This window comes from Pelodiscus sinensis, chromosome 25 (assembly GCF_049634645.1).
Source record: "Pelodiscus sinensis isolate JC-2024 chromosome 25, ASM4963464v1, whole genome shotgun sequence".
Lineage (NCBI taxonomy): Eukaryota > Metazoa > Chordata > Testudines > Trionychidae > Pelodiscus > Pelodiscus sinensis.
In genome coordinates, this window is record NC_134735.1 from 5,494,220 (window position 1) to 5,518,256 (window position 24,037).

The 24,037-nt window shown below is 46.0% G+C and overlaps 1 protein-coding gene across 1 annotated transcript in view; it reads right to left on the reverse strand.

Annotated features, from left to right (window-relative positions):
- CSMD2 (CUB and Sushi multiple domains 2) overlaps positions 1-24,037 on the reverse strand; it is a 743,482-nt gene that overhangs the window by 328,026 nt on the left and 391,419 nt on the right. Inside the window, exons 7-9 of the mRNA XM_014578911.3 lie at positions 20,025-20,102; positions 8,481-8,568; positions 7,170-7,294 (exon numbers count right to left, since the gene is read on the reverse strand). Coding sequence (XP_014434397.3) covers positions 7,170-7,294; positions 8,481-8,568; positions 20,025-20,102 — 291 coding nt within the window. The remainder of the gene's footprint in view (positions 1-7,169; positions 7,295-8,480; positions 8,569-20,024; positions 20,103-24,037) is intronic.

The window sequence follows — 24,037 nt, forward strand, 5'->3', positions numbered from 1 at the left end:
GGCTGATTTCTGTCAGTAGGGGGCACTGTTTAGCGAGCAAAGAAGTCAGTAAAGCCATGCAAGTGTACGGTGGTGAGGCCCAAAGTAGAAGTGCTTTAAGCCCAATGAAGTCAATATTTATCTGCCCCCATCTGAGCACCTCATGATCTTTAAACTTCACACAGGGGAACCGAGAGCCCCCTGGACAAGGGGGAGGGATTCCCAGCTATGTGCTCAAGGAAGGGGAGGGGCCTTGGATGGAAGGGGCGGGGCCAAGGGCAGCCCCCTCCCCATGCCACCTGGAGCATGGCATGCACCCCAACCCTCAGAGCTTCACGGAGTGTGTGGCGCAGCGCTCTGGAGGTAGTTTAAAGAGTCCGAAATCCCGGGCCCCCTTGAATTGCTGGATCTGGGGCAATTTGCCTCCTTTGCCCCTTAGGGTTGCCAGATGGTTCCCCAAAAAATACCGAACACACATGCTAAAAATCTGTCAAACAATAAAAACAAAAAATCCCACCACAACTATGCTTGACACTGAATGGGAACTTTATTATAAACAATCAACAGTCTACATCATATATTTTGATTACATGAGCCTCCCAGTGCTGACTGCGGTCCTGCCTCCCCAGCCACTCCCCCCGCTCCTGCTAGGTTTCCGTCGGGCGCCCAGCTGGAAAAGCAGAAAATACTGGACATTGCACAGGTCTGGTATTTTCTGAATTTTTTTACTGGACAGAGGGCACAAAAAACAGAATGTCCGGTTGAATACTGGACACCTGGCAACCCTATTGCTCCTCCCCCAGTGGCGGGTCTGTCTTCACTGCACTCCTCTGAAGTAGTGAAGGAGAGTTATCCCCATAGTGTAGAGGGGGAAATGAGCCAGAGAGAGGCTATGTGACTTGCCAAAGGCTACACAAAGGGTCTGTGGCAGAAGCGGGACTTAAACCCAAGTCTCCTGATTCACAGGCTGGTGGCTGGACTATGAAAAGTTGGAGACACAAGAGTTAGTGGCCTCCCAGGACACTGCAGTGAGGTAGTATTGGCTGAAAATGACGTCTTGACTTTTGCATTTCAAAGGAATTCATCATTAAACGACGAAAAATGTAAACTCAGCAACAACGCTAAAAGTGGTTTAGAACCGGAATAAAAAGCAACCAAAACAAAATCACACACGTATATATAAAACAACCCTGAAGGTAAGAATGAAAAAAAAAACAGGTTGATTCACAGAGACGCAATAAAACAGGCAAATCCTTTCTTATCTCAAATGAGAGGGCACCATAAATTTCCTTTATAGTGTCAAATATTTATGCCAAATATCCTCTTAAACTGATTCAATTTATTCTATACTTGTTTCAAAGAACCAGACAGTATTCTACCGCCTTGCAAAAACTTTGCAGAGGAAATTAAAGGTGGGGAAACAGAAGAATGGAAGGAATAATAATTTATGACTTCAAGGCTTCAGAGGGATTTAATTAAAAGTATTACAAGTTGTTCATTATTAGCATGACAAACATCATGATTATATGTGCTGCTTAAAAAGAAAAACGTACCAAAACATGCAAGGGCTAGACGGGCATCCATCTATGTTGTTCTCTGAAGTTAAATTCCATTTATACATCCCCTCAGTGCTGGGTCACTGCACACCCAGATTTTGCTAGTTTCTGGTTATTTGTTCATTTCCTAATCAAAGCCATAATGAGCAGGCTCACAGGTCTTTGTTTAACAGACCTTTGACAGTCAGATGCCGGAGGGGAAGGTAAAGGCAAATCACTCCAGCTGTCTTGTTCTATTTACCCTCCCTGATGTTCCGGTACTGGCCACTGTCGGAGACAGAATACTGAGCTAGATGGACTATTGATCTGACGATGTACGACCATTTTTCTTTAATGGCCTTGGTTATATTACAACTACGACTTGTCCACACCCCCTTTTAGCACACAACAGCAATACAGGGTGTAACTCCATTGTACTCTACATGCTGCGCACTAACCAACTATATGGATTCTACTATGATGGATTAATAGTTCTGTGCTTTGTCCTCTTGGCATCTCTGGTTCTTCTTCCTTTTCAGGTCACCCACAACTCCGTTAATGGGAGGTCGGTGGGGTTTTCTGAATTAGGGGTAGGAAAGTGGGGATCAGTTGAGGCGGTGACTGGAAAAGATGCATCTTCATGCAGCACCCAGTCAACCTGTGGAACTCCATGCCAGAGAATGTTGTGAAAACTAGGACTTTAACAGGGTTCAAAAAAGAGCTAGATAGATTCATGGAGGTTAGGTCCATCAATGGCTATTAGCCAGGATGGGTAGGAATGGTGTCCCTAGCCTCTGTTTGTCTGGATATGGGTGACAGGAAAGGAAGCACATGAGGATTACCTATTGTGTTCCCTCCCTCTGGCTTTGGCCACTGTCGGCAGACAGGACCCTGCGCTAGATGGACCCTGTATGGCTGCTCTTATGTTCTTAAACAAAGCATTTGCACTGGTCCCTAAGAGATGGGTCAGGCTCTGCAGATGAGTCTCCCCTGGAAGTTCATTCCATCGCCAGATTGCTGCAGCTAAGAATGTTCTCTGAGCTGTGTGATCGGCATTGTCCCCAACTAGCACAACTGCCCCAGCAGTGCACGTCTCCGCTGAAGTGGTAAGACAGAAGGGCTTGTGATGGGAACCACAGTAAGGAGGGCCCGTGTGAAGCCCGGTTATCGTGGACTGAATGGGACATGGGGGAAACTGATGGGATACAGGTGAAAAGTCAGCCCTCTGGCGAAAAGCCGCTTCTCTGTCCATCGCTGTGCTAATTGGATGAATCACTTAACCACCTCTCACTTAACCCTGAGGGTAGTTTTCAGATGGGATTTACATGATACACCGGCCGTTTTGCTGGTCCCTCTGCAGATATTCACCTCCAGTGATCAAGACTCCTTCAAGCCCACAACTCTCTCTAGCCCAACAATGGGTGCAGGTGCGCACAAAATATATGCACAGGCAGGCAGAGCGGTTAACAGGGCTGTGCTAGAATCATAACGTAAACCTCACAATGGCCCCACAGAGCTACTATGGGACCCTCATCTACCCTCAGGTTGGGACTCTGCAGCTGGATCTCACCAACTTGCTGCTCCTTTTTCTATCAGAGCCCAGTCCTGGTGCAGGTCTTTCAGCAGCCTTTGAACACACATCCCATGTCCTGAAGTGCCACAGAACCTGTCACGAAGGCCAGGAGCTAGCACTATGTCGGGAAGCTCAGAAGGATTGTGCCTAGAGGCCAGCCCAAAGGACTTAAGATGCTGCTGCATGCTGAGCGAAGCAGTGGAAATGACTTTTCTCGTCACAGCCAGCAGGAAAGCCCCTCGAAACACACTGTCTAATTGCATCTCGGCTGAACCTGTCTCCTGGAAGTCTGAGTCTAGACCCGGGCTACTCAACTTCGGAAGCCCCGGGGGCCACAGTGATACTCACAGCACATGCCAAGGGCCGCAACTTAAGTGTGATTGCCTATACATGCAAATATATGCAAATAGCTTCTTTCACAGTGACGGGCATGAATAAAAAGCACTTCCCACAATGCCCCGGTACTCCCAGCACCTGCTCCCTGGGAGCTAGAAACACCAACACCCTGTACTGGTCTGTTCCAGCCAGACCATCTGATTGCTTCTTTCAGTGCTCACCCTGCCTGGGAGACACCTCACTATTGTGGAGCATGTTCCCAGTGGAGGCCATGTTCAAAGGATCCTACCCCTGGGCCGCATGCTGAGTAGCCCTGGTCTAGACAGTGGATACATGGTGACAGGGTCAGGCCAGAGGGGTACAAGAGAGCGATGGAAGGGAGGTGTATTAGCCCTATCATAGAATCATAGAATAATAGGACTGGATGGGACCTCGAGAGGTCATCGAGTCCAGTCCCCTGCCCCCACGGCAGGACCAAATACTGTCTAGACCATCCCTGATAGACATTTATCTAACCTACTCTTAAATATCTCCAGAGATGGAGATTCCACAACCTCCCTGGGCAATTTATTCCAGTGTTTGACCACCCTGACAGGAAGTTTTTCCTAATGTCCAACCTAAACCTCCCTTGCTGCAGTTCTATCCTCAGAGGCCAAGATGAACAAGTTTTCTCCCTCCTCCTTATGACACCCTTTTAGATACCTGAAAACAGCTCTCATGTCCCCCCTCAGTCTTCCCTTTTCTAAACTAAACAAACCCAATTCTTTAAGCCTTCCCTCATAGCTCATGTTCTCTAGACCTTTAATCATTCTTGTTGCTCTTCTCTGGATCCTCTCCAATTTCTCCACATCTTTCTTGAAATGCGGTGCCCAGAACTGGACACAGTACTCCAACTGAGGCCTAAGCAGCGCAGAGTAGAGCGGAAGAACGACTTCTCGTGTATTGCTCACAACACAGTGAATAAATCTTAGATGGAATAAATCTCTGTTCCCAGGGTAAACTGGCAGGGGCTAGTCCAGAACCAGTGGGACCTTGCCAGAATCAATCAGGGAAATTAAGCACCTGGAGCTAATTAAGTGGGTCAAGTGAGCCAAGGCTAGATGGGTTACCTGGGGCCATCTCAAGAGCCCGTTGAGACTGGTTAAAAAGGAGCTTCTCTGCAGTTAGTGCACGAGGACGGGAGAGGAGGGAGCTCAGGGGTTTTGTAGCTGGTGTTGGAGACATTTACAGGCAGCTGCTATTACAGGGCCCTAGGCCAGAACCCGAAATAGAGGGTGGGCCTGGGTTCCTCCCAACACCCATGTCTCCATTTCCACTCAGGGAAAAGACTCGCTGGGGAATAAAAGGGGGCTTAATCAGCCCTGCATCATTTTGGGGGTTCACTGAGACTGTGAAGTTTGGTTTCCTCCTGTCCCTCATGCTGGCCAAAGATGGGAGTAACAGCAAGCTGATGCCTGAGGTGCGGTTCCTAACTTGAGGGCTGCTGTGAGCCTCTGAGGCAAGCAAATCTGCCCCAATGCACAGGACCCACCATGCCCGAGTCAGGAGCTTTGTCACAATTTATAAAGGGAATAACAACTGGGAAGGGGTTATGCTTCTTGTTGAAACATCCCTGGCACACCACAATGGCCTTTTTGTTGTTGTTGGCTGATGACTATGGCGTACGTGTGAGCATTGCTGGGAAAATACAGAGAAGTAAACAGCTCATCAGAGACCTGCTTTTCAATCCAACACCCTAAAATGATAATGCACATTACAGGCATTCACCTCCATGCAGGAAAAGAAACAACACTGGAGACTTCTCCTTCAAATACAAACAGCCTCGTGTTCCTTTGCATCTGTTTGGAATGAATACTTGATGCGGCTAATCACAGAAAGGCAAGTTGGTTTGTGAGGATGTATGACATCCCTCATTTCAGGATAGTCTTTATCACCGGGGTCCATTTTTCCCAGGGACACGGTTCGATGGTCAAAAATAAGTCCAAATCATGAGGTTGGGACTCTGATCCAAATCCTAACTTCCCCAGCAAGTGGACTTGGAGGGAAACCGTTCTAAGGAGAGAACCCACACGCACCAGAGGGAAGCAATTAAGAGTGACCCTGGTACCCTGGAGACAGCACAAATAGCTCAGTTAATGGACCGCCCAAGCATCAGCGATGCTGTCCTCAAAGTGATACCCCCCAGGGGACTAGACACAGCTTTCCCCCCCAGTTGTTGCTTATAGTGGGAAATGGGAAGGAGGGCCGGTTTCTATGACCAAACTGGGTCTTCCACCATTGGGCATGTACAAGTGTTTGCTGATGGGAGTTGACTTGATGGCCATGCCTTCTCCCCTTAATAACAGCACTTTGCTCACCCCTAATTCCTTTCAACCAAAATCTCACTGCACTTGACAAGTGTAAAATAAACTGAGCCTAACATCCACTCCAGGAATGAAGCAGGTCTTATAATCCCCAGTGGGCACAGAGCCATCCTTGCTCACATGCAGATTATGCAAGTGTGTAGGGCACCTGTAACGGATCCACCCGCTGGTGAGCGCTCTGCTGTGGCGAAGTGGCACTGCGCAGGGTCCTTGCCTGGTTGTCCGGTCGCCCTCAAAGTCCTGGAACCAGGGCTTGGCTAGCCCTGTCCATGGTGCTAGTAAGTCTCTGCTTGTGGCTTATCTTTGGCCACTGGGTCTGGGTCTTACCCAGATCTAGGCTCAGATCACACTGGGAGCTGGCCGTAGTGCTGATCTCCCTGTCAGGGTATAGACCTGGCTGGGTAGAGTTCCTGAAGGGAATTGCCAAGCCCCAGCCATGCAGCTTCTTTTAAACTCTCTGCTGGGTCCTGATTGGCTGCCGCAGAGACAGCCACTCTATAGCATCTGGAGGACCTCTTCTCCGCTCACTCGGGATGGGATGGGATGGGATGCGATGCGGCAAGGCCGCTAGCCTCCTGTAGGGGGCATTGAGGCCTAGACCAAACCATCACAGGCACCCAAAAATTTGGGGCACCATTGGGTCTTAATGCCTATCCCTGTTCTATGGCTCTGCTTCCTCCAGAGAGGATCAAGTTAAGTTAAAACTGAAAAAGCCACTAGAGCTATTAGCAGAACCCTGAACTTGTGAACGAGCCATTCCGTTGCTAATGAAGCCGTTTAACAGGCATTTGCCAACCCCGGGTCTAGCCTGTCAGTTTCTGAATTTACCGTGTTCGGCGACATGACCTGAGTTTAAAATTTGCTTTTTATAAAATTTGCAAATTATAAAATCATATCTCTAAAAAATTGTCATTCGCCCCCAGACTGCTGTCGGGCATAGGATCACCAGTTTAATAGCACTGCACAGACCCCATGAATCCTAAAGGCATCCCTGTCTGGTCAGGCAGGCTACTGCCAACTCTCACTGGAACTAGACAGTAGCACCAGGAGTCCTTGCACCCCGCTTCCTGGCCCTATTTGCTAGACAACAGCGTCTCTTTGCGGAGTGAATGAGTAGTGAGTCAAATGAGGCAAGAGCCTGCAAGAACCCACAACTACGTGTTGTATGGGCTTTACAAAAAGATACCCAATGAAGGGCATGAGTTTTTGTAGGATGGTTTTGCAACCTGACACCACTCCTTTGAAAGCTGTTACCAAGAGCACTCCCGAGAGTGGATGAAGAATTCAGGTGTAAGGAAAGTTGAAAGACCAGCTCAAAGTGGACACAAACAAAGGAGTGGATGGATTTTTCATCCATCTCCAGAGCTAGGTTAACTCTCTCACCTCTGCACGCCGGCCTCTGGTCACTCCAGGCAGCGATCATGTCACTCAGTTTCTTACAGGTGATGCTTTTTGACCCCTGTAAATCATAGCCTTCATTACAGGTAAACTGGACGCTGGATCCTAACCTAGTAGAGAAAATCAAAGGGAGCAAATGAACCTTGGAGAAACTACCAGATTGACGGTTTTGTCCTTCTCTGACTGCTCAGGGATTCCCTGTAATGCGAATAACAAGAGACCACTGACTACCAGGGCATAGGATTGGACACGGAACCTCAGTCTCTTTTCTTAGGCATTTGCTTGTGTTGGAAGAGCTTTGCTTACAGTGATTATGGACTTACAGGCAGCCAGAGCCTGTCAACATGACTTCCGGAGACCTTTCCTCAATGCAGGAGCGCAGGTTCACACCCTAATGTATTCCATGCTCTGCATTTTTATGAACGAGATATATAAGGAAAAAAATCGCCTTGTACTGGAGACACTTGTTCATTCTACAATTTTAAAGCCAGAGACTCGGCTGGTGCAAACCAGTGTGGCCGCATTCACAAAAAGGGAGTGATGCTGATTTCAACGAGCAGAGAATTTGGCCCTTAGTATTTAAGGACTCTATTTGCAGCCCCCTTTTCTTCCTTTGTTCAGAAATCCATTTTGTGGCTTTCAGGAGAATTTGATGGTTTCGCGTTAGACATTTTTAGTGAGTAGAACAGCAATCGACAGAGAAATAAGATTAACTATTGATCTGTCGTTGCTAACAGCTGGCTGATTTATTCCTGAACACTTCACATGAAGGCCAGCTACTGAAATAGGACAAAGGCATTGTTTTAAACTTGAGACGAGAACAATTATCCAGCAGTACATATGCTTATTGACAAAGGGTTGACACAGTGTTCTCGGAAGCCTCTATGGACAGAGCCCTGCGGTGACTCATGCTAATGAAAAATAGGGCTGTTTTTTTTTTTTTTTTTTTTTTTTTTTAAAGAATCCTTTCTGCTCTTAACCAAAGGGGCAGGGAGGAGGAGCATTAATTACAAAGAATCCTGATGGCAAAGTCTTGGGTACAAGGCTGATTTTGACAGGAGAAAACATTCACAAGGAAGGAGATTCATTATGAAATCTGCTTATCATAGTATCATACACACTCTTTCTCACATGCACACATTTTTTCTAAGTCATTTATCATTGCAAGATTTTCAGACAAACCATTTATAGGTGTACAGCAGGTTGCTAAAGAAAGACTATAGAACATAGAGCCCATATGGCAGTTCTGAAGAGTTGCTTTGTGGCATGCAGAAGAAACACATGCAAGGTTCTTACCTAAAATCGTTGCCTATTCTTTTGCCTTTCTCTGGAATCCCAGGGTCCGGACACATATTATGTCCCTGGGACACACCAACCTGAGTTACTACAAAGCAAAAACAGCACATACAGAGATAGAATGGCACAGGAGAACACATCATCTTACATCAACTGCATTGGGGTCGGTGAATGTGAAGAGAAAATGGATAATTGCTAGTTGGAATGCATTAGCTTTTTGATTTTGGTTGGTTTTCAGTTTGGAAACAAATGTAACTGACGTCCTTTCCTCTCAGTATATGCACTGTGTTTTCTGCTCAATGAGCAATGGTGCCTTTCCCTTCCTTACACTACAGAAGCACCACTGTAAAAGAATTATTGCATTTTGCAAAATTATAGCAATTAAAGAGAACATTTACAAAGACCGCTCTTTAAAAGGTCACCCGCAGCATGACAAGGTGTGTTCCTAATGCCCATCAAACTGCCTTCTGATTGGCACCAGTGAAAGAAAACAGCTCAATAAAGGGTGAATATGTGATACACATAACCCCCCCCCCCCCGCAATACACATAACCCCCCCAATACAATTTTAAAAAATATAAGCCAGTCTAAAGTTTTAAAGCAAGTAGTTAAGTTTGCATATGAAAACTTTTATGGAGCAACTTTGATAGAATCATAGAACACTAGAACTGGAAGGGACCTCGAGAGGTCATCGAGTCCAGTCCACTGCCCTCTAAGGGCTGCTTATAAAAAAGAAATTTATAAAGAAGTACTTAGCACTGAATAAACTCTGTTTCACCCCTTTCCACTCCCTCCACCCCTCCACAAATATGTCAAATGGCGCAAACAACTGTAGACTCAGATAATGGATAAACTATAGGTGGGCTCTCAACAAGGACGAAATGAACTCTGGCAATATGTCAATTTCCATTTTCCATTCTGATAACCACCCCCCCCCATTTTTTTTCCTGCATGCTAATATCAGCAAAGGGTCAGAGTTGTCATGGAGGGGCTGGAATCTATAGGATTCCATATTCTCGCGACACTGAGGAAAAGACGCAGGGGAAAAGTGGCGTTTCTCGGTGGCGACGCTAACGCAATGAAGCGTGAAACCTCAGTGAGTAGGCTCCCCTCCTGCCTCAGCCTAGCTCCCTGAATGGAAGGAAGCCAAACCACCCTCTCCGTGGCACTCCCGAATTTATTTAATTAGAGCTGCGGTCTTAAGAACACTCAAGACTGGATGGGAAAGGTGGCCTTGGAATGGGTGTTCCTGCAGTGTTAATGCCATGTGATACTGAGCACGCTGCAAAAGGTGTGGGGAGAGTGGGAAGAGTTATGTGGAAAAATGCACATGCATGATCTGAGGAGCCATGGCCCGCACACCCCTGAGTACACTAGAGGCAAGAAAACACCATCTAGCAAATCTTCCCAGGACAGTTACACCCTGCTTTGTCACTAGGTACTACACTTCCCAAGCGCTTGAAACAGCGCTGTTCTCAGACCAATTGAAGGAGCCGTCCATGCCCAGGAGCTCAAAGCTTCAATCTCAAAATCTTTAGGGATCTGCTGCCAACAGGCTCACTGAGGGTATGTCTACACTACCCCGCTAGTTCGAACTAGCAGGGATAATGTAGTCATCCGCAATTGCAAATGAAGCCCGGGATTTGAATTTCCCGGGCTTCATTTGCATAAAGCCGTCCGGAGCCATTTTTAAATGCCGGCTAGTTCGAACCCCGTGCCGCGCGGCTACACGCGGCACGGAGTAGCTAGTTCGGATTAGGCTTCTAATCCGAACTAGCTGTACTCCTCGTGGAATGAGGAGTACAGCTAGTTCGGATTAGGAAGCCTAACGGATTAGGAAGCCTAATCCGAACTAGCTACTCCGTGCCGCGTGTAGCCGCACGGCACGGGATTTGAACTAGCCGGCATTTAAAAATGGCGCCGGCCGGCTTTATGCAAATGAAGCCCGGGAAATTCAAATCCCGGGCTTCATGTGCAATTGCGGATGACTACATTAGTTCGAACTAGCGGGGTAGTGCAGACATACCCTGACTGGGGGGAGCAGGGGCAAAGAGGGCAGCTTCCCCGGGGGCTTGGCGATTCAAAGCCCCAGGCCTTTTAAATCGCTGCCAGAGCACTGCTCTGCATGGCTCTGAGGGATGAGGGGGGCAGCACCATCCAGAGCACGGCACTTCTACTTTAGGCCACACCCCTTCTGGGAGCATGGAGCCGCCCCTGACCTTGCCCATGACCCTGCAGAGGCTGTGGGCTCCCCTGAATGCTGGAAGCCTTAAAAGTATTCAGCAAATAAAGGTTCACCTAGAGCTATAGAAGCATGACTTGGGGATGGGGCGTTGCAGGTCTTCCATTGGATGCCGAGGCAGCCATAACTCCCGTTCTAATGGCTTTTCTAGACAGCTCATCCCCATAGTAACTGAATGCCAGGCTTTTATTAAGAGCCACGAACAACAAGGCCCTTCTTCCCACTGCTCCTCTACAAGGATTCAAAAGAAGATATTTTGCCCTCTGCCTCAACCACAGCACTTTCGCTAACCTGCCCCCTTCACCTACCTGCCTGTCTCCAGGACCTAGAGGCTCACTAAGTTCTTGGGACACGGTTGCCCACGCAGCTGTTTTGAAACACTGCAGCAGCTGTACGATGCTCTGCAAGCACAAAGGGAGATTTGGGGTCCTGCAGTCTCCCACTGCCATGTATTACAGGGAAGATGCAGCATTGAAAACAATCCCTCTTGGAAGCATCTTTCCAACCTTGTGAATTTTGGAGCATCCTCAGAACTCCCTGACTAATTCGTACACGCAGGCTCGGAAACTCCAGAGCAACCAAGGAGACAAGCAAAAGAAAGAGCTGCAATAAAATGGTTCTCGCTTTATTTCCTGTTGGCTATACTTCATCACAACAACATGTGTTGCCACTTTCAGTATATCTTGGGGATGTTAAATGTGTGGAGAAGCTAAGAAGAAGGAAATCATGCCATAGCATGCCATATCTATTTGCAATACAGTTTGAAATTTGACAGCAATTGTCCAATAATTTAGGCAGTCTTTAAAAACCACAATAAAACCTGTTTCCTGAATGGGCACCTCCAATAGTTAACAGAGCCACCAGCTAGCCTGGTTTTGCCTCGTGTGAAAATATTCCCTTTGGTTTGGAGATGTGAGAACTCGTCCCCCACTCTCCCTTTGAATTTCATGCTCAAACACACACCGCTCCTCAAAAGCTAAACGCAGATGAAAGCTCCCTGGTATACCTGCAGTTCAATGGAACAAATGTGCCGTAACTTGGATCTGAAATCGTACAGAGGAGCCAGCGTCGCTGAACAGGTTTGCCAGCTGCGAGAAAGATTTCAGGGCACCTGGTCTGAACGTCACCGTCTCTTGAGATGCAAACCCCACACCAGGAGGGGTTTTTTTTTGCATTTTGGTGCAAACCTTTTGCACTGCTCGAACAACGTGGGACACAGAGCAGAAGTTTTAGTATAGAACAGGGGTGGGCCAAATCTGGGTAGGAACACTGTATGGTGGGCAATGACTGTAGGGTTGGGGCAGGGGGTTGGAGTGCAGGAGGGGGTTGGAGTCCAAGAGGGGGGGTCAAGGTAGGGGGGTTGGGGCATGGGAGGGGGTGCGAGCTCCAGTCCAGCACCGCTTACCTTGCGCAGCTCCAGGACATCAGCATGGTGGGGCTAAGTCTTCCCTATGGCTCCTGAAATCAGCCAGCATGTCCCACAGCAGCTTCTGGGGGGTGGGATGAGCTCCGAGCACCGCTCCATCCACAGTCACCATCCCAACAGCTCCCAATGGCAGCAGTTCCCAGCCAATGGGAGTGGCAGTGGGTGGTGCCTGCAGGCAGGGGCAGTGCGTGGAAACTCCCTGTTGCCCCTCCCCCACCTAGAGGGCCACAGCGAGTGGCCACAGGGTTATGGCTAGGGTAGGCAGGGAGCCTGCCCGAGCACCCTGGTACCATTGGACTGGAAATCTTGCATGCCGGATGCAGCCCGAGGGTTGTAATTCCCCCTCCCCCCCCCCCCCGTTCCCGGAACAGAACATATACACAACCTCCTGGAAAGCCAAGTGAATGACAAAGGCAATTTCTTTGAGACCTGAAGCAGGCTGGGGGAGACACAGAAGCAATCCAGCCAGATATGTGCTCTTTCTAGCTCAATACAAGTGCTACCTATGTTGTATTGTTCATCCGGCTGCTAAGTGTACCACGTGCCGCTCAACGAGTTGCCTTCCTGGGCTGCTGCTGTGCCACGATGCAGCCCACCTTGGAAGGGCCTTGCATGTCCTTGGAAAATCAACGGGACTCAGTAGCAAGGAAAGGAGGACACAGGGACTCTAGCAATGACAGGCTGGGATGGTCTCTGCCGAAGCAAACCAACAGAAAGGGCCAGGGAAAATGTCCTCCACAATCCAGGCACAAAGGGCCAGTGTCAGAAAAGGAGTTCGTTTCACTGGAAACATTCCACCCCAAAGAAACAAAACCAGCAACAAACTGGAAGGAACCTTGAGAGGTCATCAAGTCCAGTCCCCTACCCTCACATAGGGTCAAGTACCATTCCCAGTAGATTTACCCCAGACTCCTAAATGCCTCCCTCAAAGATTGAGCTCACAACCTTCAGTTTAACAGGCTAATGCTCAAACCCTTGAGCTAGCCCTCCCATTGAGAGTGAGACCACTGTACTATGAAGCTGGAGGAAATATTTGAAGCAATGGGATTATCCATCAGCATTATGGAGTGGGGTGATGCAAGCGCTGGAGCTCACTCATCGCTTCTGGGAAAGGAGAGGATTTAGGCTGGATCAGCCAAGTCACTCCATTTTCCTTTGGGTTTCGTAACCACATTCCACCGCCCTGCACCCAGGCGATACGTATTACTCACCTCAAAGCAAATCTGCTGGGCCTAACTTTCACGTAGGTACAGGCGTGTCGCGACAATGAAAAAGAAGTGTCTAAGGCCCGCCAGGAGAGTGGGTATGGACCATGTTAGCCCTGTACACATCACAAGTGTTCAAGGTGATAACCAGTTAGCTTTCATCCTTCATTCCAACACCTTTTGCCAAACCCCCAAAACTCAAGTGCATTGGACACCTGCTCTCCCACACTTCTACTGGGGATGGGTCGGCATTTAAGCACATGAGTTCTCAAAGCATATTGCAGAGCAGATGCCAACAACTTAGACACTACATAGCACCCTTCGCCGTCGATTGTGTCCCGCCTCTCTAAAAAGGCAACAACATTACCCAAGCGTACTCCCAAGTTACTTATCCCGAGCCGATTTCCGATCCATTCCATTGAACTTACTACGTTCCATATCAGATGGCAGGGCCCACTGGACTCCAGTGGCCCGTCAGAATTGACACCAAATGGAGTCACATCTAATCCAAAGGAGCTCCCCAGCACATCGGTGACAATGGAAATTATTTCCCTGTACGTGAGCATGTTATTAATATCCACATAGCAAAGGTCAGATAAGACAGCAGGGTGGGTGCTATAATAGGGAGCAAGGGGAAAGAGAAAAGTCACCCAGATGTCCTGGCACTTACATTGTAAATGTAAGCGTGGGAGGGAGAGAGAAGGAGGGGACAGAAGGCACTTGATTACTCATCCACAATTCTTGCTGCTGAGTATAATGTGCAAACCTTTCCTCTTCTGTTATTGATGCATTTTTAAATAGAGAGAAATGCCTTGATTTAACCCTGTGCAAAGCTATACACCATATCTGCTGGGCTGTGTATTAGTTAGCAGCTCTGCTTTCATTTTACAGGAGGATTAACTGAGCTGAGCTCGGGAATGGAGCGTTATTCTTCAAAAATAAGCCCCAATCTTAATGAACTGTTGACTTTATAAATTACAGATTGCAGAGTTTTCCTCCCCAAAGGTTTAGGGTTTGTTTTCTCCCCTCCTCCCCTTTTTTCCTTTTGTCAACTCAAGTTTCTTTCCGTCTTCTATTCAAGAGCAGTCAATTGTGATCTCATTGTTTGACAAAGTAATTTACTCCTTCTACTGAAAGCAGAGCTAAAAAGGATGATCCTTGATTTTTTTTCCTCATGTTAATAAAGGAATTTCATTGATGGATCTCCTGGGGGCAGCTTTCTATTGAATTTGGGGTTGTTTGATATGAGCTATGAGATCCAAGAGAAGTATTTAATAGAGAGGTACAGCCGCCCGCCCCCAAAGTTTCCCAGTGAGAAGAAAGCAAACAATCCCTTCTATTTAAAACATGTGTTCTGAAGAGGTTAAAATGAAGCAGGATGATCTCAAGCGTATGACTAGACTGGGGAAAAATGGGAACACTCTTAATTCAGGTTAATTAACTTGGGTTCAAACAGTAGTGAAAACAAAACAGCTTCGCTTTGAACTGAGGTCAGCCTGAGTTCAAACCCAGGCAGAGCTCTTCTGCACTGCAGAGAGGAGTGAGAATCCATGTCGAGATAGGGATTTAAATCAATCCACGATCTCCCTCACACCCAAATACCCTTGTCCTGTCTCCTTCCTGGCCCTACCCCTTTGAGGTCCCGCCCCGCCCCATCCCTTCTCCGAGGCCTCATCCTGTTCATTCTATGGAGATGGGATACAGGGGAAGGAGAGAAAGTCACCCTGACATCAGCACCCCTCACCGCTGCCCCTCCGTCACTTGCACAGCCAGCAGGAAGCTCCTGGGGGCAGCTCCAAGATGGAGAGCAGGAGCAGCACAGCAGTGGGGGGAAGAGGCAGATGAAGTGCCGACACTTGATAGCCTCCCAGCCAAACCAGCCAGCATCCCGTCCCAGGCTCCGGATCTACCAACAGATCCCAATCCACTGGCCGGTGACTGACCACTGGTGCCAAGGCTGCCATTAAGGCTGGAGCTGGGCCCGTGAGTCCAAGCTGCAGCAACCGCTATTTTAAAGGCACTAGCGTGAATGGCCAACACCCTTTTGTCTCCCGGCTGCAGCACCGACATACCCTTCTGGGCTGTAGTCTGCATTAAAAGCCACACTGCAGGTGTCTTCTTTGCTACTTTAGCCCCCTCCTCCCAAGTGATCGCTTTTTTTGTGTTCGTTGCAACGCAGAAATATCCTGCGAGCAAACTCTGCTTCCAGCGACCTCCCATGCAAACCTCGGTGTGGCAACCCGCCAAAGAATTTATTTCTGGACTACAAAGAGTTTCCCCCGGATAACATACCCTAGCTAAACAAAGCAAGGGCGTACTGTGTTCCTGATCCAAGAAAGCAAGTTAGTACCTATGTATCTTGAAGCATGTGAGCGGTTCTGAATCAGTTATTGGGACTAGTCACATGTTCCAAGCTCTGCAAGGGCGACTAGGTTTGAATACAAATAAATTAAGTAAATTAATGGAGATTGCCTATCTCCTGGAACTGGAAGGGTCATTGAGTCCAGCCCCCTGCCTTCACAGCAGGACTGAGTACCATCCCTGACAAATTTTTGCCCCAAATGGCCTCCACAAAGATTGAACTCACAACCCTGGGTTTAGCAGGCCAATGCTCAAACCACTGAGCTATCCCTCCCCCCATGTTTGTGAAAGATCTGGGACACACGGGTTGGATATGGTGAGGGTCTCCCCACTCCCACCCAGGTTTTGGGAACATTCAGCTTCATGTCTTTCCTCAACCATCAGGGCTCCAGGATTCACATGCAGACCGAGAGGAGTCCTCCACTGTAGCAGAGAGCATGAAGCATGCGGAAGAGGAGGGTTTTAAAATCAAGATGTTAAAAAGATACATTCACGCCACTCAACGCATGAGCTCACATCACATGACCCACCTCACAATGTCCTCATGGATCTTCCCTTGACTTGATGATTCTAATCCGCATCTGTGAGGCTGCTCACATCCAAATGGCACCTTCAGTTTTAGTTTGTGTTGATGTGCAAAGCAGTCCGAGGGCTAACCCAGAACACCAAGGTCTTCCAAACCCACATGTCACACAGCTGTCCACTCTATGTCTAGACTAGATCAAAGGAAATCTGCAGATCGAAACGCCTCTTCTAAACACCAGGGATCCAGAAATCCAGCATCACTAATGTTTCCAGCTTCTAGCCATCTCACACTTTATCAAAAACTGAAATGACTCCCAATTTACAGAAGACACATTGAGACTATTCCTCCCTTCAACTTGTATTTGCAAAATTGGAGGCTTTACTGGGAGAAATCAGGGCCTGATGCTCCGTTACCATGGTGCAATGCACTGGTACAATGCTCCCAAATCAGAACGGTCATGATGTACACTTGGTTTTGGTGCTCACTTTGTACTGGTGTAAATGACTACAGGGGAATGGAGAATGAGACCCCAAAAAGGATATTTAAGCACCTAATTTAACTGAGCTGTTTTCCAGAAGTGATGAACACCCAACATCTCCTGCTGACCTAGTTATGGTCAAGGAACTGGCTCATTCCCTATGAAAATCTTTTTGCTGGGATATAAACCAGTTTGAAAATACCCTTTCCACTCACAGCTCTTTCCAACAAATGTCAGCAGCAACATACCGAGAAACTTCTGTCATCTCTTGCATTTAAGCAGAAGAACGAAAGATGCTATAGAAAAGTTGCTTTCCACGCCAGACAAATAAGGAAAAAATACACATTGTACCCAATATCCAATCTACTCCATAGCTAGAGGAGTGCAGCAGAAGTTGAAATAAAAGTTTCCCTCTCAATCAGTATCAGTGACAGAAAAGTTACTCCTAAACATAATCCTGTAAGTGAAGTCTCAGCTTTAAGCTACATTTCTCCTGCTTATTCTCCAAAGCAATTTACTGAAGTATATTTAAAGGAATGATGACCAATTAATTTTAGGGGAACTGGGCAATACGACGCAGATCTAAAATCTCAAATTAAAACTTTCAATCATCATTGAACGCAATGCAATTTGCTCCAGGACTTAGAGATAAAATTATTTTCCATTTTTATTTCAAGAGACGTGTTAAAGGATGTGAAATACATTTTGCCTCCAGGGGTCTTTTATGCAACTTGCAGGCATCATTATGGAATCTGGCAGCCATTTATAGCCACTGTTCAGCAAAGCAACAATTCTCTGAAAGACCTGCAAGATATTAAGAACACAGCCATAGTCTGCCTTATGCCTGACAAGGGGGTTGGGTAAGTTGCAATTTTTGGAGAGTTGCAACAGACAGCAGAAAATATTACCGGTAGGAATACGTTTAGCACTAGCCTTTATAGAAACATGTTACTGGAAACATCCGATAAGCCAGCCACATGAAATAGTAGTGGCACCGAACATAAACTTTGTGGTTTTTCAATCATCCTTCTCAACTGTACTACTGGCCCTAATATCTTGATTACATATATGAGAGGAAAGTGGAAGAGACATGGTCAGGCACATAAGGTAAAAGCACCAGGTAAGGAGTTTGTAACAGTGCAAAACCCATTTCCTGAAGGGAAATAACATTTCCTGGTACCTCTTGAGTCAGCATTTCTGAAATGGAAGAATTTGCTATGATTGAATGGTGAGAGCAGCAGCTGTATTGGACCGAAGCAAATGAACAAGGCATGGTTTATCCTGGGTCAGTTGAACACCCAATGCCTGGGGTAGGCTCCATGCTGGGAACAGAAAGTAATCTGGCTCATAATTCGCAACATGTGTGTTTTTAGATCAGCTGTTTGCAAGCTAATCTGCCTCCCATGGCTTCAGGGGGGCAGTTTTGCCTTCTGCACAGTTAGCACTATGGTCGTTACTGGAATCACCGCCTTGGCGAAGAGTATCCGCAGAAAGGGGACAGTCTGAGCCAAGGGTGCATCACTCTCCTCCCCACCAATCCATCAAGATGCTTGAGTATGTCAAGGGAAGGGGGAGGGCTTCAGTCTCGATCTCCCTTTTATTTCTCAGCACTCCTGCTGAGATGGCCACCAAGCGGGCCAATGGCAGGAGTGACTGTATCTTACTGGACACCAGAGTGGGACCCAACAGTCACCTGATCACTGAGCAGGCAACAACATTGTTCAGTTCTTAACCAGGGCCTGGACACATCGTTATGTTGCTATCATTGGTAGAGTGAAGGAATGGAAGAATCCCAAAGCTCTCGACCACAACAAACGCAAGACCTGCACCCTTCCATTAAGAAACCAAATTCTTCAACTGGAACACCTGTGTGTGTGCAAATCATGGGTTCCATCAACTCCAGGCCATGGCAGTTCTCTAGATAAGGCCCTCCCACTGCCTTTGAGTTGCCCAAAACTAAGTGTATTCCCATTCCCACCCATATCCTCAACGTTCACTCTCTAAGAGCTCCACTAACCAAACCAACACCAACGTGAATGACACTTTCCAACATGTGTTAACCACCAATGCAGAGACCGGAATGTTGATGACAGATTCTTGGAGCAAGTGAATTCCTCTTGCTTAGAATCTATCCTAGCGCCAAAAGTATCTTGGGGCATATGGATTTTCCATCACAATCAAATCCTACTTGCTTTCTCTAACCATGACTAACCTAGCCCATTTCTCATCCTTCCAGAGTAAGCAGAGGACCTCAACACACCAATGTTAAAGCTAAAATTGAAGCAACGGGCAGCACATCATTTCAGACAGACACTCTCGGATATTTTATATTTTTTTTCTATTTTGTCCATTTCTCCCTTAATTAAATGTCACCTGCTGGAATTACTGATACAATACACCAAAATGGAACATCTTGGATAAGCATAATACATTACGCAGAGGATGAGCAACTTCCCCCCCACACAAATGATTATATCAGTGCATAAGTGCTAAATTTTCTCAATCTTCACATTTATGCAAAACACAGCTCAGCTCCGACTCAAACCTTTCCTACCTAATTTCACAAAAGGTAGAGAGAGAGGCCCTGTAAGAACACAGTCATCTGTCTATAAATATATGCCCCCAAAACTATGAATTTTACTTCTGATTTACAAAGAAGGTCCAACAGGGTTCACTTACTGGAGCAGGAAAACATACTGGGGATAAAAATGGACTTCATAGGCACCTCGCCAATAGATTTCATCTGCTATATGCATTTAACATAAGAAACTGTCAGAGATGTGAGATGCAGCTGAAGTTTGTATTTCAGTGACTTAGTCCCTCCTTGGCTGAGCAACATGATTTTTCTGCAGGGAGGAATAATGAAGTCAAATAACTTGGCAAGGACAGCAAAGAGGCTATTATTGCTGCAGTTTTTGTTACTTCTTCACTACATTTTCTGCCTGTGGATTCCTCATTGCAGATCTGCCTCCTTTTTCTTTTACACTGGATAAACACATTTTGATACTCTTAAGATTAAAACAGAAAAGTATTGGACCCCCACCTGGTGTATAACCACAGACATACGTATACAGTATATATACACATACACACCCGTACCTGCTCCCCCGTGGTCTCAGTTTAAGGAGTTAGTACATGTTTGTGAATAGAGCACCGGAAGAAGGTGATGAGGTAATGGGAAGGAGGAGGAGGAAGGAGAAGCATTCAGCCTTTTAAGAGTAACAACATTGTAGAGATTATTGTTGTATGGACTGTCCAGGGAGATAACCTTGCAAAGAGTGCTTATCTAGGAGCAGCGAAACTTACACACAGATGTCTTCTGATTGTTGTCCTTGCTGGGCATTAGTTTCACTCCTCTGGACTTCAGTTCAATTTGCTTCTTGACTGGAAAGAGATTTTAAAAACAACAAAAACAAAGTTTAGCTCGGCTGGAAGGGTTCCTGATTTGAATCGTTTGGAGACTCCGAAGCACCAATTTTGTTTTTTTTTTATCCCATGCTAACACAGTGTTTGCACAGCACCTTGCACAAAGAAAGCCTGACCTGGAGAAAAACTAAACCCAATAAGAAAAGGTCCCCATGTCCCAGAACTCACAATATTCTTAATATGTTTATTTATATAAACTCTTCTGTAGAAAGCGTTTTGGGTGGCCTATTTTTACTCTCAGAGGGGTATTGGCCAATCAGGAAGCAAAATCAATGGCTTGTGATTTAGATCAGTGTTTCTCAACCAGTGGTATGAAAACCCTGAGGGTACTCAAGAGAAGTCTGGAGGGGTACGTCAACACAACTGAAATTTGGAGAAAACTGAATTTTTGTTTTAAGTTTTACAGCATTTTATTATTTTTGTACTTTTTACACCCAAAAATTTCATCGGCCGCCTGGCTACGATTAAGTTGTTTAAACAAATGTGTTGCAATGGTAGAAAAAAATTGTGCCTCTGAAAACTGTAGGTACTGACATTACTTTTTTTTTTAAAGAGGTACTTTATAAAAAAAAAAGGTTGAGAAACACTGATTTAGATCAACAGATACAATATAAACAACCAACAGTTACATTCAATGTACCAGAAAATGAGAATGATTGGATACAAAGGAATGTAGCTGCACCATCGTAAGCGCTCTAGGGCCTTGTCTCTACTAACGCGAGCTATCCACATAAGTTACTCGACTTCAGCTATGTGAATAATGTAGCTGAAGTCAATGTATTTTGGTCTGCTTACCGCGGTATCGTCACAGTGGTAAGTCAACAGCTGACACTCTCCCGTTGACTCCACCTAGTCTTCTTGCTTTGACAGAATACTGGAATTGATGGGAGAATATTCGGCTGTCACTTTATCACGTCTATACCAGATGTGATAAATCCATCCCCACTGGATTGTTTCCTGCCCTGTGATCCAGCAAGTCGTGAAATCATACCCTAGTATAGCTGCTCCAAGTCAACAGGAGAGAGGTCTCCTGTTGACTTAATTAATCCAACCCAACTATGTCGGCAGGAGGAGTTCTCCTGCCAAAAGCGCATTGTCTACACCAGGGGTGGGCAAAAACCACTCAGTGGTCTCGATCCGGCCCGCCCAGAGCTTTGATCCGGTTCACACGGCTGTCCCAGGCCCCGCCCTCCAGCGTGTTGACTGGGAGCTGCAGGGAAGGCAAGAGCCCTTTAAATAGAAGCAGTTGAAAGAGCTCGCATGTCCCCACTTTCCAAGCAACACTCTAGCAGCGAGGCTGGGAGCAGTGAGCCCTTTAAATAGCAAGCAAATTGTCTGATAGCTCTTTATAAACTAACAAAACATGTAGATGGTATCATGAGGTTTTGTGGGCCCAGCCCCCTTCTTCAGATGACTGGAGTTATAATTAGGGGATAAGAAAACTCGAAATAAATAGGAGACGGGAAGGGGGGGGGGAGAAAGAAGCTCTGTCACCCACCCCCTACCTCTATACATAAAGTATCAGGAGAAAGGGTGCTAAACCTGAGTAGATAAAGATCAAAGACAATGGATAGCAGGAATTGAAAGAGTTTGCAGCTCCCGTCTCCGGCTAACGTGATGCCTGGGGGCCACAGGGGAGGTATGAGCCCTTTCAACTCCTGCTATTTAAAGGCTCCACCCCTTCTGCCTGAGGTCTCACCCCTTCAATCCGAGCCCCTGCCCCTTCTGTCTGTCACCCCGCCCCTTCTGAGGCAGCCTGCAACCACTTCAAACAATTTTGATGTGGCCGCCGTTCAAAAATTATTGCCCATCCCTGCCTGGTCTACACAGTGTTTAGGGTAGTGTAACTACTGTTGCCCGGGGAGGGAGGTTGCTTATTCACATGGGGCAGTACCATATTTAGGGGCTAGGAGCACAGACTTCAGTGGGGCTTTGTGTTTAGTACAGAAAACAGAGTAATCTTGCTTCTGAAAGCAAAGTGCCCATTATCATATTACATAATTCTTTCCATTGTCGCTTATTTTCCTCTATCCAGCCTGTGTGCATTTCATCTCAAGTGGTTCTCTTTGTGTACTTTCTTGTTTCATGCTTTCATCTCTACATTAGCACATTTCTAAGACAACATTGTCAAGAAGAATTATCAATAAAACTAATGGAGATTTTAAGCAACTTTGGTGTGTGTGTGTGTTAGAACAAAGCTGGTAACAGCATCTGTGTGCAAACATTTCCAGTAGAGAAATGTCAAATGCCTTTTCTTGAAACTTACCCCCAGTAACACTTTCTCTGCTCTATATTTGTTGGCACTTTTTCTTTCTTTTTTTTTTTCCATGCGGCTGTAGCACTTTGAGGGATTTTTACTTATCTTTGAATAACGCAGTGAAAATGTCACACTGAAGTCAGGTACATAGTTATATTATACTATATTATCATCGAACAGTAGAACTGGAACGGACCTCAAGAGATCATCGAGTCCAGTCCCCCACCCTCACGGCAGAACCAAGCACTATCTAGATGATCCATGAGAGAGGTGTCTGTTTAACCTGCTTTTAAATATCTCCAGTGATGGAGATTCCACAACCTCCCTCAGCAATTTATTCCAGTGTTTAACCACCCTGAGAGGCAGGAATTTTTTCCTAATGTCCAGCCTAAACCTCCCTTGCTGCAATTTAAGCCCATTGCTTCTTGTCCTGTCCTCAGACGCCAAGGAGAACAATTTTTCTCCCTCCTCCTTGTAGCACCCTTTTAGATACTTGAAAACTGCTATCATGTCCCTTCTCAGTCTTCTCTTTTCAAAATTAAACCCAATTCTTTCAGTCTTCCCTCATAAATCATGTTCTCTAGACCTTTAAGCGTTTGTATTGCTCTTCTCTGGACCTTCTCCAGTTTCTCCACATCTTTCTTGAAATGTGGTGCTCAGAACTGAATTAATTATAATTAATTATATTATATTATATTATATTATATTATATTATATTCTTAGGTAGCTCTTGTCTTTCCTATAAGAATTAATGGCTGTCATCTTTGGGAGGGGGATAATGAATAGTATATTGATTTGAAAGGGACACCTGAGACACACAACTCTCATTTAAATACAAACCAATTGCATATATGCTAAGGAATATGCCTGTCTCAGAATGCCTTAACTGGCAAGACTCATTTGGGATCATTTGGAATAATAATCCCTGCATATAGGCAACCTCATGTTTCTTTAGTGAACAGCTAACCTGCTGCATACTGAAATGCTGACTTTGGCTGCAAAAAGCCCCAACAATTTTGAGAATCATAGGAGCTATTTTTGGCTCAGCCAAATGGTAACTTTCCAAAATGTTTTCAACTTTGGAAAAATCAGTGTTACACAATTAATAATTCATTTGTAGTTTAACCACTGGGTAAATTTTACAACATTGGAGAAACATGGGGGGAAAAAAACAGAAGAAAAAAAGGGGGAGGAGGCTTATGGGAGAGGAATAAAATGCCAGGAAAAAAATAGACATTACCAATGTACAAAGGGAAGAACTGGACAAATGCAAGCTGGAAACACTAATTGATTTGGTTTTCAAAACAAACAAACAAACAAACAAACAAACAAAAAACCCTGAAGCTAAATGAAAATGTCCAGCTAGGGAGAACATAAAAAAAGAGAAAATTTAACAAACCAAGGAATGAGGTGACCTGACACATTCCAGGCACTAGAGGGCAGTGGTACACAGACACACTGTTAAAGACACAGGGAAAATTTAATTCTGATTTCAGAGAATAATTGAATTTCATAGCATTTGGCCTGCGTCTCTTCCCATAAAACGTGTTCATATACAGACAGACCAAAATCAGTGTAAGAGTAGTCTCAGAGGACCATGACTGTGAGGGAGGGAAGAATCTCCTTGGAAAAGGTA